The 13,086-nt window shown below is 36.7% G+C and overlaps 1 protein-coding gene across 6 annotated transcripts in view; it reads left to right on the forward strand.

The window, feature by feature from the left end:
* LOC120301243 (testican-1-like) overlaps positions 1-13,086 on the forward strand; it is a 400,730-nt gene that overhangs the window by 285,736 nt on the left and 101,908 nt on the right. For all 6 annotated transcript variants that reach the window (XM_039328200.1, XM_039328197.1, XM_039328201.1 and 3 more), the window contains one exon: positions 2,576-2,708. In XM_039328200.1, the coding sequence (XP_039184134.1) occupies positions 2,576-2,708 (133 nt within the window). The remainder of the gene's footprint in view (positions 1-2,575; positions 2,709-13,086) is intronic.

Below are 13,086 nucleotides of genomic sequence, written 5' to 3' on the forward strand. Positions count from 1 at the left end.
AGCATAGCATAGCATAGCATAACATAGCATAGAATAGAGCTGGAAGGGACCTTGGAGGTCTTCTAGTCCAGCCCCCTGCTCAAGCAGGAGGACCTACTGTATACTATTTCAGACAAGTGACTGTCTAGCCCAGTGGTTCTCAACCTGTGGGTCGGGACCCCATTTGGGGTCGAACGACCATTTCACGGGGGTTGCCAAACAAGGCTGTCCCCATTTTTCCCCCTTTTCTTTGGCCACGCCCCTGGCACCCGGTGATGTATAAGTGGTTGGGGGTCACCACAACATGGGGAACTCTATTATGGGGTTGCGGCATTAGAAAGGTTGAGAACCACTGTTCTAGCCTATTCTTAAAAATCTCCTCCTCACTGTCAGGAAGTTTCTCCTTAATTCCAGGTTGCTTCTCTCTTTGATCAGTTTCCAACCATTGTTTCTTGTCCTGCCCTCTGGTGCTTTGGTGAATAATGTGACCTCCTCTTCTTGGTGGCAGCCCCTCAAATACTGGAATACTGCTATCCTGTCTCCCCTATTTCTTCTTTTCTTTAGACTAGCCAAACCCAAGTCCTGCAGCTGTTCTTTGTATGTTTTAGTCTCCAGGCCTTTAATTATCTTAGTTGCTCTCCTCTGAATTTTTTCCAAACTCTCAACATCTTTTTTGTGATATGTAGACCAAAACTGGCTGCAATATTCCAGGTGTGGTCTTATTAGAGTTTTATAAAGCAGTACTAATACTTTGTGTGTTTTTGATTCTATGCCTCTGTTTATACAACCCAGGATTGTATTAGCTTTTCTGGTGGCTGCTGCATACTGTTGGCTCATAGTCAAGTGATCGTCCACTAGGATTCCAAGGTCCTACTTACAGATACTGTTTTTAAGTCAGGTCTCACCCAGTCTGTACTTATACCTTTGAGTTTTCCTGCCTAAATGTAAAACTTTGCTTTTCTCCACATTGAAACTCATTTTGTTGGATAGGGCCCATTGTTCAAGTTTATCAAGACCTTTTTGGATCCTGAGTTTGTCTTTTGGGATATTGGCTACTCCTGCCAGTTTGGTGTCATCTGCAAATTTTATGAGTTCCCCTTCAATTCCCTCATCTAAATCATTGATGAAGATATTGAAGAGTACTGGGCCTAAGACGGAACCTTGTGGTACCCCACTGCTTATTTTTCTCCATGTGGATGTACTGCCATTGAGGACTACTCATTGAGTATGGTTTGCCAGCTAGTTACAGACCCATCTGATGATAAAGTTGTCTGTTCCACCTTTTTCTAGCTTACCAAGGAGTAGGTTGTGGTATACTTTATCAAATGCCTTACTGAAATCTGAGTATACCACGTCCATAGCATTTCACTGCTCTACTAGTTTAGTCACTTTATCAAAAAATGAAATAAGATTGGTTTGGCATGATCTGTTTTTAACAAACCTATGCTGGCTACTATAAGTTATTGATAAAAAAAAGTTTAAAGGAATTCCTTATGCACACAGTTCTTTTATATTTATGAAACCTTAAGAATAAAAACAGAACATTCTAGAAAAGTCTAGAATGTTCCATTTCTGCTCTCTGCCAGGATGAACCTTCTCCACTCTCTGTGGACATTGTGAGTTTCATTGGGAAGTTTCTGAAAGTAAATTGCTGATAAATCTCAAACATGCCATTCCAAGTCCAAGCAGGTCCTAGGAACACCTCAAACAGTGTCCTGTTTAGAATATGTTTATCTACTGCCTTCCTGATCACATCATGGGATAATCTGGAGTAGGAATGAAATGTTCTATGCATCTCTACTGAACAAGGAGTAAATAAATAAGCTAGACAATTAATCTTCTGTTCTGTTTGGAGCAAAGAACCAGGTAGCTCAAAGCATGCCAACCTTTGGGAGACTTGAAGACCTGGTCTTTCTTATGTATGGACAGTGTGCTGTGTAAACCTCTGATAATGTATATTTGCAATATATTTGTCCCCATCATAATATTTTTTATTTATATGAAATATTGTTTTTAATTTTCTTTTTTATAATGATACCTGCTTTTAAATCTTTAACTCAAAGTTGCTTGGTGAATGGACAACCATCAAAATCAAATAAGTAAATAACAGATAAAGACAAATTATGTCTTTATGTCTCCTTTCATTTTATCAGGATATAAAAACTTATTTATAACTCAATCTCTTCTTTTTAAACCACCAATATTTTCTAATTCCCTCTTTTGTTGAAATGGTAATAAGCAAAGTTAAAAATCAAATTGACTTTGATCCAGATTTTGACATATTCAACCAATTAAATCCCTAACTTTGCTCCATGTATCAAAAGGTCAGCCCAATAATACTAAACAGAATATAGTGCGATCTGTCTGGATAGGTCATCTTGTCACATTCAGGCACATCATTAATAACATGGAGGTGGCTTCATTAACAATAACTACCTGGTTACTCTTTAATTCTTTTTCAAATGTACTTGGAGAAGTCACGATTTGAAATGGATATTATCCTACATAAAAGGTAGATTGTTTTCAATTATATAGAGCCTGATACGTCAAAGAGTCATTTTCAATCTCTAATTTCTCTTCTGCATATCTTTCGCAGCCTTCGGCAAAAGAAAGGAAATCTGCCCCAGAGGCATTGGGCTGGATCATCTAATTTAGTAAAATGCAAGCCGTGCCCCCTGACGCATGCCAGCTCTGTTTGTGGTTCTGATGGACACACTTACACCACTAAGGTAACATCATATAATATTGAAAATGTGCATGATGGTTCATCCATGAAAGTGCCATGAGAAATTTAAACTTGAAGTATATGTCTGTAGCTTTTTGTCTTGAACTACTTGAATACCAGATCACTGAGTGAAGTCAGTGTTTCACACTGTTTTTAATGTTTCTAGTGAAAACATTAAATTGGAAGGTTTTCTTTTTTAGGGTTTGCAAAGCTACCGGTTTGATGCCACAAGAATAATAAGGATAAAAAGAAAGAAGAGTTGGCTGAATGTCCAAGTTATATGAATCTTTAACTTGGTCTTGTGCTACATTTCATTTTCTTTCTGATTTATAGGTACGATACTGTACAGTATTCATATTGACCATATGCGTTGCTGTTGGAGATTAAAAATCTTGGAAATATAAATATAATCTGGCAGTGGAGAACATAGCCAACAGTCATTTGCCATTGTCCAATCACTCTCGGATAAGTGTACTGCTTTACCAGCATTCCCCCTGTCCATTCAGGGGGATAGGACCTATTAGGCCCCAAGCAACAAATGAACCATAATGGGTTCCATAAGAAAATTGAGATTTCTTATGGATCTGGTAGGTAGATCAAGAGAGATCTTGGATTGGGTTTGTGGCAAAGCCCTTGGCTTGAATATTCTAGGCATCTGGTAGATAAAATAATTCAGATTCTCTTAGAATTGGACTGTGATTAAGCAAATAGATTTCAGGTGATGGAAATCTTATGTGGTTACCTGGGATGTGTTTTGAATGTGAAACTCCTTGGAAGTGGACATGATCCTCAAGATCGTTAACCTGACTGCTTGTTTGTTTGATCGTTGCCCTCTTGGTTTGTGAAGTTCTTTCAGGTGGTATGTAATTGGTTCAGAATAACAAAATAACAGAGTTGGAAGGGACCTTAGAGGTCTTCTAGTCCAACCCCCTACTCAAGTAGGAAAACGTATACCATTTCAGACAAATGGTTGTCCAGTCTCTTCTTTTAAAATCCCCAGTATTGGAGCACCCCCAACTTCTGGAGGCAAGTGGTTCCACTGATTAATTGTTCTGTCAGGAAATTTCTACTTAGTTCTAGGTTCTCTCCTTGATTAGTTTCCATTTATTGCTTCTTGTCTTGCCTTCAGGTTCCATGCAGTAATATCAGTTTTTCAGGACGATGGCCTGGTTCATTCCTGGTACACCTCTTCCTTATTCCTGGATCCGTTAGTTCTGGACAACTCTAACCTTCCTTTTCTTGGGAGGGTTGTTAAGAAGACAGCTGACTATAGCTTCTGAAGGAAACAGATTATTCAGGCCTGTTTCAGTCTCATTTTAGGTTACAATATAGTACAGAGATAGCATTGTGGTTGATAGTTTATGGATGACCTCTTGCAAAGCCAGAATGGAATGAGTGTTACTGTCCTGATAATCCCTGTCCTTTCAGTGGATTTTGATACTATCAACCGTGGAAGCAGGAAACAGATTGACCTGAGGCCCCTTAATGGGTGATGCAATACAGGGCTCCCTTTTCCTGTTTAATATCTACATGGTCTACATTATTTTTTCATTATGGTTTTAAATTTGTTTTTAATATTGGACACCAGCCAGAGTTGTTGTGGACTTGAGCAGCTTTACAAATATGATACATAAATAAAATGTATGGAATTTTATAGTGAATATAAAATTCAATACTAATGTACACTGTGTATCTGTTTTGAGTTATATTAGGGTTGTAGTTAGGCATACAGCAAATAGCTAAACAACTAAGGAATTTCCTATCTCAAGATTGCCCAGTAGATTATTTAAAAACAACAAAATTATTCATGACTTAGATATTGATTGAGCAAAAGAAAATCACTTCCTTAGTAAAATGTAATTCATGCACTGGTATGTTACTTTACAAGTGGAATTTTGGATTATCTCCTGTATAATCGTTGGATTAATTATTCAATAAGTAATATGTATGATCATCCTGTTTACAAAGCTTTTTATTGTACACAATTCCTTACAATAATAATTTGGACTCCATAAAAATACATACTTAAAAGTAAAATGTGTAAGCTAAAGCAACACAGAATGCCTCCATAAACTACTTTCTCCCTATCTTTGAGTGTCAGCGGTTGTCTAAAAGATTAATTCCAGAACATATATCACATTGTAAGTCTCTGTGTGAACTCCGGTTTGGGAAATGAGCCATACCTAAGAGGTAAAACTTTTTGTTTGGCAAGTAAAAGTTTAATTCCCTACTGTTTTTACTCCCACTCTGAAACCATCTAATACAGTGGTTCTCAACCTTTCTAATGCCATGACCCCATAATACAGTTCCCCATGTTGTGGTGACCCCCAAGTGGGTGTGGCCACCAATAAGAGGGAGTAGGACAGCTAGGGAGAAGGGAAAAAATGGCGGACAGCATGGTTTGGCGACCCCCATGAAATGGTCATTCGACCCCAAATGGGGTCCTGACCCATAGGCTGAGAACCACTGATCTAATACATGCCCCCTAAAAACTAATTCACCCAAAAGTGTCTACAGGGGAGAATCAAAACAGGCAAGTTGATGGTGGAAGCATGATTGAGGCTCTGCCTCTTTGTACCCATGTGTGACACAGAAACATGTGCCAACGCAGTTATTTTCTATTGGGATACCACAGTCACTTTGCTACCACCTCCTCATCCCTTGTAAATATTAGTGAATCTACTCTTTCTATTGAAGTAATAATATTGCACTCCTTGCCTTCTGTAACCCTCCAGAAGGTTGGGAGGCTGACTTTAAGGCTGTCAGGGAGCAAGAGTGGAGCAATTTTCTCTTGGTTAGAAACAAAAAATGAAGACCTGAATGAACAAGTAATCTGCACAATGATCATTTTAAAAATTGCTAAGCTATCTGAGCAGATTCAAATAAACCTTAATTTGGAGAACTAATTAACACATTTGGTGAACATGCTTATGACAAAAATGTTGTTATCCCATATTAAATTGGCTCATCAGTTTACAATTTACAATTCCTTTCTCCTATTTACCAACCTCCTATCCTTCTTCTATCACATACAAGCATTTTTTTTATATGTTTAGGATAACACTTAATACATCTAAGAAATGTAGTTTCTGAGCTAGTAAATTATTTTCCGCCCTAGTACTCCTTGTAAGATTATTTAAAGTACTTATTTCAGACATTTGTCAACAGCTTTCTTACCACAAACTTTATTCTTTTATCTGCATTATTGGGCAATACTGTACCAATTTCAGGTTCAAAAAGCTCCATTTAAAAAATCACAGCTATACTACGAAAGGCATATCAGTTTTGATTACTGTCATATAAATCATAATTGCCAAAGAAGTTGCAGGTATTTTTGCAATCCCACCAGCAAACCACAAAGAAAATAGAATGAAAAATGAATTTCTATTCTTCCTTAACTATCTCTCTTATCTTCACAGCCGGTTAGTCCATAATCATATAAACAAAGTTGAGACTGTGGCTTGATAAATCCAGAGCTTTTGTTATGCACTCAGGCTATCTGTTTCACAAGTTGAGTAGATCTTTACTGAACAGGCTGAATGTCAGATATTTCAGAAAGCCTTTTGATTATTTACTATAGGATTTAATTCCTTTTTTAAATCCAGAATCAATGATATTGTTTCTTCAGCTTAGTTTTGGATCTAGTAATCATTATAAACTATATATTAATCCATTTTCTTCTTGCATTTTGTATTTAGCATGTTAGTAACTGAGATAGGGAATGTTACCTAGCAAGGTGAAAATGTTGATAGAATAATTGTGGAAACACAAGGTCAGCATTACTCCTATTGGCTATACATGTCTATAGGCTCTTTCTGAACAGTTTTTGCAATATTTCTGTCTTCAAAGTAAATGGGGCCAGCAAATGGAAATTCTAGTCTGTGTGTGCTCTTTCTGCCATAATATAAGGCTGGGGCTTCATGCATTGATATGTATAAACGGAGCTGAGATTCAGTATCTGTACATAATTCAGGTAATTTTATTTCAGTGATTTGTGATACCCATGAAAATTGTAAAGAAACTCTTGGTAAAATATTTGTTTTATTACCAGTGCTTGCAAAATGAAGCAAAGATAAATCTCTTTATTTTCCTTATTATTACCTTATATTACTGCCAATCTGTTAGCCAACTGTACTTTTTATTGCTGTAATTGTAATCAGATACAGAATTCTTACTCTGATACTTGTTCTTTCTTCTGTGTCACAGCTGCAGTAATTTCTCTCAAAATTTGAATTCATTTTTTGTCAGTTTAATCAGTATTTATTTATTTATTTATGAGTCTTATAGTATGTAATGAGTAATAATCTCCTGATGGGTATCTCAACTGCACAGTTAACATTTTTTAAAAAAAATGGATCAAAAAAAGATTGTATGGTAAACTGAGTTTCTGTAGAGGTAGTTCTCAATTTATAACTGTTCATTTAGTGATAGTCTGAAGTTAAAACAGTATTGAAAAAAGTGACATGACTGTTTTTCACATTTATTACTGTTGTGGTATCCCTATGGACATGTGATCAAAATTTGAATGCTTGGCAACTGGCATGTACTTATGACAGTTGCACTCTCCCAGGGTCATGTGATGATCATTTGTAAACTTCCCAACTTCTGAAAAGTGAAATCAATTAGGAAAGCCAAATTCTCTTAACAACTGCATGATTCACTTAAACAGTTAACAACTGCAGTGGCCAAAAAATATTGTAAAATGGGGCAAGACTCACTTAATAACTGTCTTGCTTAGCAACAGAATTTTTGGGTTCAGTCATAGTCATAAGTTGAGGACTTCTTGTAATCACATTATGATGATGAACAGGTAGTCTCACTTGTCAAAGTTACAGAGCACTCCCAAAAACTTACCTATGACTTATTCTCAAAGTTATGACAGCTGCACTGTCTCTGTGGTCATGTGATTGTATTTCAGACACTTGGCGACTGACTTGCATTTATGCTCAGTTGCAGTGCTCACAATCACATAATCATGTTTTGCAATGTTTTTTGCCTTTTTCTGGCAAAAAAAAAAAAACACCCATCAGATTCTGACTTATAACCATGTAAAAAATTCTTGTAAAAAAAGTTTTAAAATCCAGTCATGTAGTAACTCAGTTTAACTCGTGACCAAAATTCCTGGCTTGATTGTAACCTAAATTTAGGCATATATTTGTGTGTACACTGACAACAATATCTGTAATATCAATATCTGCAAAAATCCATGCACCTTGCAGGCATCTGCAGAAAGGAAACATTCATGTAGCTGTACATACATTGATTCAAGACAGGTTTCCTCTCTGTGTGCATCAGCATTGAACACATTGATGTCTCCAGGAGCTCAATGCCTTTTTAGTGAATGGACCAGAGTAGAGTGCTCCAAGTAATTGCAAAAAATTTGCAAGTACAGTTTGCCAAGGAGAAATTGCAGTGCTCTATTCTATGTGGGATCTGGAAGTATTATTGCAGGAGTTCTGGTTTGAAAACACTTCATCAATTTTGGAAATGACACCTTGGTAGTTTGGACCTCAACTTCCAGAATTCCCATGCTTGCTGGAGAATTTTTGACAGTTGAAGTCCACACATCTACAAACTACTAAAGCCAAGAAACTGCGGCATATAAAAATCTTGCCTATTCCTCAGTTCTATACTCAAGAAGGAATCTGTGTTTATTTATTTATTTTATTTATTTATGAGACTTATATACCGCTTTAAGTGCAAGCACTCTCTAAGCGGTGTACACCAGTAAGCAATGTATATATATATATTTACATTGCCCCCAACAATCTGGGTCCTCATTTTACCTACCCCGGAAGGATGGAAGGCTGAGTCAACCTTGAGCCGGTGAGATTTGAACCGCTGACCTGCTGAACACAGTCAGCTAAAGTGGCCTGCAGTACTGCACTCTAACTGCTGCGCCACCTCGGCTCATGATAATTCCAGTGTTTTTCAAATGCCACCCAATAGCAAATGGTTCCTTGACTTTCTCCACATCCAAAAAGGTTACTCTCTTTCTCCCATATTCTGCTATACGTTTGAGTCATTATGTTCTAGTACTTTTTCTTAGATAAGCACAGGTGAAAACTGTAATTGCTCTGGTTTCACAGAGTATCAATGATCCAGTGCATAGGAACAAGAACTTAAGTGGCATCACAGTTCTCAAAACATCAAATTCTTATTTGGCTACTAAGGTCTGTGCATACATTGGCATGACTGCTCCATTTTCTGGGTGAGTAAATTCTATTAAGTCCCAGAAACTGTCACTTGCCATTTGAAAACTGCGATGAGTCCATTAGTAAATGGACTCAAGGCCGTATTTAAGGCAACTTTTGCCAACCTAATTCCCACTGGATTACAGCTCACAGAATTTCCAATCAGCATGCCCTGTAGCTGGACTAATTAGGATTCTAGGATTATAAACCTCACCTAGCTGAAGAGAAACAATTTTGGGAAAGCTGCACCAGGAGAAATGAAAAGCTGATGAGGGAAATGCAGCCTCCCCCTGCTGGAAGTTACCCATGTGAGCCTCAGAACTGCTGTCTTTTATGAGTTTGGCATTTATTTCAGCTGTTTGACTTCACACAAGGTTTTATTTTCCTGCAATCTAAATTGTTTCAAACAACTGCTGTGAAACTAAAGGTCAAGATTTAATGTCCTAGCAAATAAAATGTTGATGATTGTAAGTAATTATCAGGTAATTCTAGTGCCTGCCCAAAATTTCAGGGAATGTTTTAAGCTTCAATGAATGAAGACCTTAATGAGCCTGACAAAATAGCAGTAGAAGTGGCATTTATGGATTATTGCTGTTTTGAATTTTAACCCAGAAAAAGCAGTGCACCTGACCTGGTGAAAATAACACTGTAGTACCATAAATATAGCTCCCCTGTAAATCTGGTGTGTTGAAAATTAGTTGCCCCACAGAGCCCAATCTTATCAGAAGATTTTAAAAATTGTATTGGCATTTTTAACATGAACTCTAGTGCAGAACCATTTATAGATCTTTTTACAATTTATTTATGAATTTATTTAGGACTTCAGGTTTAATATGACTTTGGTTTTCTTTAAAATTTCTAATGCCCACCTTAAGAAGAGGGAATACTCTTGTGTCATTGTCTTTTAATCCTCTTAAACTTGAGTCGCAATGAAATTCTTCTACCATGTCAGAAAATATGATTTTCACTCCATCTTCTCTGATATAAAGTATTGGATAAAGTTCTTCCCATTCCAGAAAGAAAAATTACTCTGGGCCATCCACTTTCTTCATGTAGTTTCTAATATCTTGGGTTCACATAATGATTTTCCTGTTTGCTTCCTTATTATAAATAAGGAAATTCCATATGTACTTAATGTGTGTGGCAGTGTGGTATGGCATTGGATTACAGCCAAGAGATCCAGGATCAGGTCCATCCTCAGCTAAGGAAACCTGTTGGTGACTTTCAAACAGCACATTTCTCTCAGCCCCAAGTAGCTCCAAAGTTTATTGTAAAATGAAAAATCCCGATATAAGCAACCTTGTGTTTCTGGATAAAAGGTAGGATATAAATGTTCAGGTCCTGTCAACATCTTCTTAAACAAACTATGTCTTTCCAGGAGATTGCAATCCAGCTTGATCTTAGGAGAAGACATATTGTTTGAAGAGGTTACTGGAAGGTGCTTGTGTATAGTTCAAATGTCTCCCAAAGCATTTGTTTTTTAATCTGCCAAGGATAATAAATCCAACAAATAGATTGGTCAATGCTGGCAAAATATTGCTCATCATAGAAGAAAATGGAGTGTTTTTGACTATCCAAGGTCTAGACCAGGGATGTCAAACTGCCAGTCCGCAGGCCAGTTTTTATCATACTGAAGCTGCGTCCACCCCATTGCTGGCAATGCAAAAAGGGTCACGATACATCGCGACACGTCACGTGACGTGGCAAGTTTGACACCCATGGTCTAAACACTTACTGGCTCTCTAATAATAGTGTTATTAATTAGATTTTGTGCCTGAATATTATTTTTTTTAAAAAATGTTAAGAATCCCAGCTTAAACATGGCTTCACTGATGGTCTCTGGCTAAACTTCAGCATCTCAAGTGCACCCAATTTAAGTTACATAACACTGTATGTTGTTCTCTGAGTGATATTACTTTTAAAGGAAGATAATTTAAAAATAAGAGATCTCTGTCTAACTTGACATAAGCTGTGAAAATAAATATCAAAATGGGTATAGAAGTACGTGCTTTCAAGAGAGTTTTCTTTGGGGATGACTCATCACAATAACTGTTATTCAGCAGCACTTGCAAGCATCACATTTCAAATTTCTTTTGCTGTCTTGTACATTGTTTCTACTAAAAAGCGTCTCATGAGTATGTTTATGATAACCAAAGTATTTTGATTCCCAGTATCCTGTCCTAATAAGATTACCACATCTATGTTTATTGATAAATGCTATTTTTATTTAATTGATATAATAAGAACTGTATTAGTTCAAATATGAGACAATAGATATTAAGGGAAAAAGAGAGGAAACATTTGATGTGGTAGCTTGAGATTTGTACTGAAGATTTTTGTATGTTATTGTATTATCGATTAACCCAGACACCACATTGCTTTTTAAATACTTAAATGTAAAATTAGAAAATCAATAAAATATTACAAAAGAAAAGAAAAATCTTAAAATGAGGCAAAACTCACTAAATAACAGTCTAGCAATGGAAATTGTAGGCTTAATTGGTGTTGTAAGTCACTATCTGTAAGTAACTACCTGCATTGTCTTAACTTTTCAGATTGTTAAAACTTAGTGCAACCTGCCTTTGGTAAAATTGGTATCTTGAAGAAAATGGCTAATGTTCATGTAGACCCCTTCCAAGAGACTAAAAACAGAGATTAAAACACTTTAAGCAAGCTCCCATACCAGAAGGTAGTCTGAAAGTAACAAATTCAATGCTGCTGCTGCTGCATGCCCATTTCCCCCTGACTTATTGATACAATCAACTACAAGTAGTCCTCATTTAGTGACTGCTCACAGTTACAGTGCTAACAGAAAAGTAACTTGCAACCAGTCCTATTGATTGTTGCTTCCCGGAGTCGTTTTCTGTGAGATGGGTGGCCATCTAAATTTGATTAATAAACAAAATCTTCACATTTACAACCTTTGAAGGTCTGTAAAACAAAAACAGGCTGAATAAGATCATAAGCACAATTGTCATTTAAATTAGCAACCACTTTGCTTAATGATCAAATTGCCAATCCCCATTGTGATTGCTAAATGAGGACTAGCTGTAGTTTTGTTTTTAATATTAACACAGGAAGATAGGCTACTAGAGACTCCATTTGTTTTTCTTTAAGCCAGGGTCTTCAAACTTGGCCCGAGCTGAGGAATTCTAGGAGTTGAAGTCCACAAGTCACAAAAGGGCCAGGTTTGAAGACCCCTGCTTTAAGCCAATTGCTCCACTGCCAGCTTTATTCTGTTGATGTTATCAACATATTAATTTGTATATTAATTAGCTCCCCAATGTGGTGGGAGAAAAAGGATTGTTATTTTTAGTAAGTAATTAATACAATCAATGGAATATTTTGGAATTTCCCCTATGTGTTCATTGTCTTAATTGTGAGACCTCTGTTAAAAAATATTATATCAGCTCACCCCAAAATGCTGTGCCTAGTTTGAACAGCTGCCACACATTTTCTGTCTTAACTCTGTCCTTGGCAGCAAAGGGTACATCAAATGTTCAACCAACATTAACAAAACATTGCTTGTCCCATTTGGCCTATACAATAAAGGCAAAAAAAAAAGTCAGAGATTCTATCTAAAACTGGAAGATTTGCACAAGCAATGAAATTGATTCAAGAGACAGCAAAGCTTCTTCCTGCTTTAGAGAATTTAAGCATAGATATTAATCATGTCCTTGATAGAAAAGAACTAAAGACATCAGAAAAAAAGCTCACCAACCAATGACTTTGGGTTTTCTTTACAATACTGTAGTTACAAGCAACCTTCTTGCCTTTCCTCCTCTTTTAAGAATACATAATTCCCACCTTCTTCACAATCCACTCCTCTGTTGTAAGGTATTTCAGAACTAAGGACAATTATGATTTACTCATATGTATAAGGAATTTAGTGGAAGATGCCCAAATAATAGCTTCATCTAAAATCTGCACAGAAGATGCTTACCCCTCCCCTAATGAAATCTTTTGAATACAAGCGTGCTCCCCTGTGAGCATGTCAATAACATTGAGAATCTGCTTCAGTCAAGCATGAAGGATAACTCCATCATATGTGTCGCATGCTCAATAGCAAATTACAAACTTAGACAAATTGATATTCACCTCAGTTTATAATCTGACCTTATTAAAGGTTGTTTAGGTGATATTCACCAGCTGATCTACACAAATGTTTCAATCTCAGCCTGCCTTCTC

Source organism: Crotalus tigris, unplaced genomic scaffold, assembly GCF_016545835.1.
Source record: "Crotalus tigris isolate CLP2741 ecotype Arizona unplaced genomic scaffold, ASM1654583v1 scf7180000024373.493273, whole genome shotgun sequence".
NCBI classification, from domain to species: Eukaryota; Metazoa; Chordata; class Lepidosauria; order Squamata; family Viperidae; genus Crotalus; species Crotalus tigris.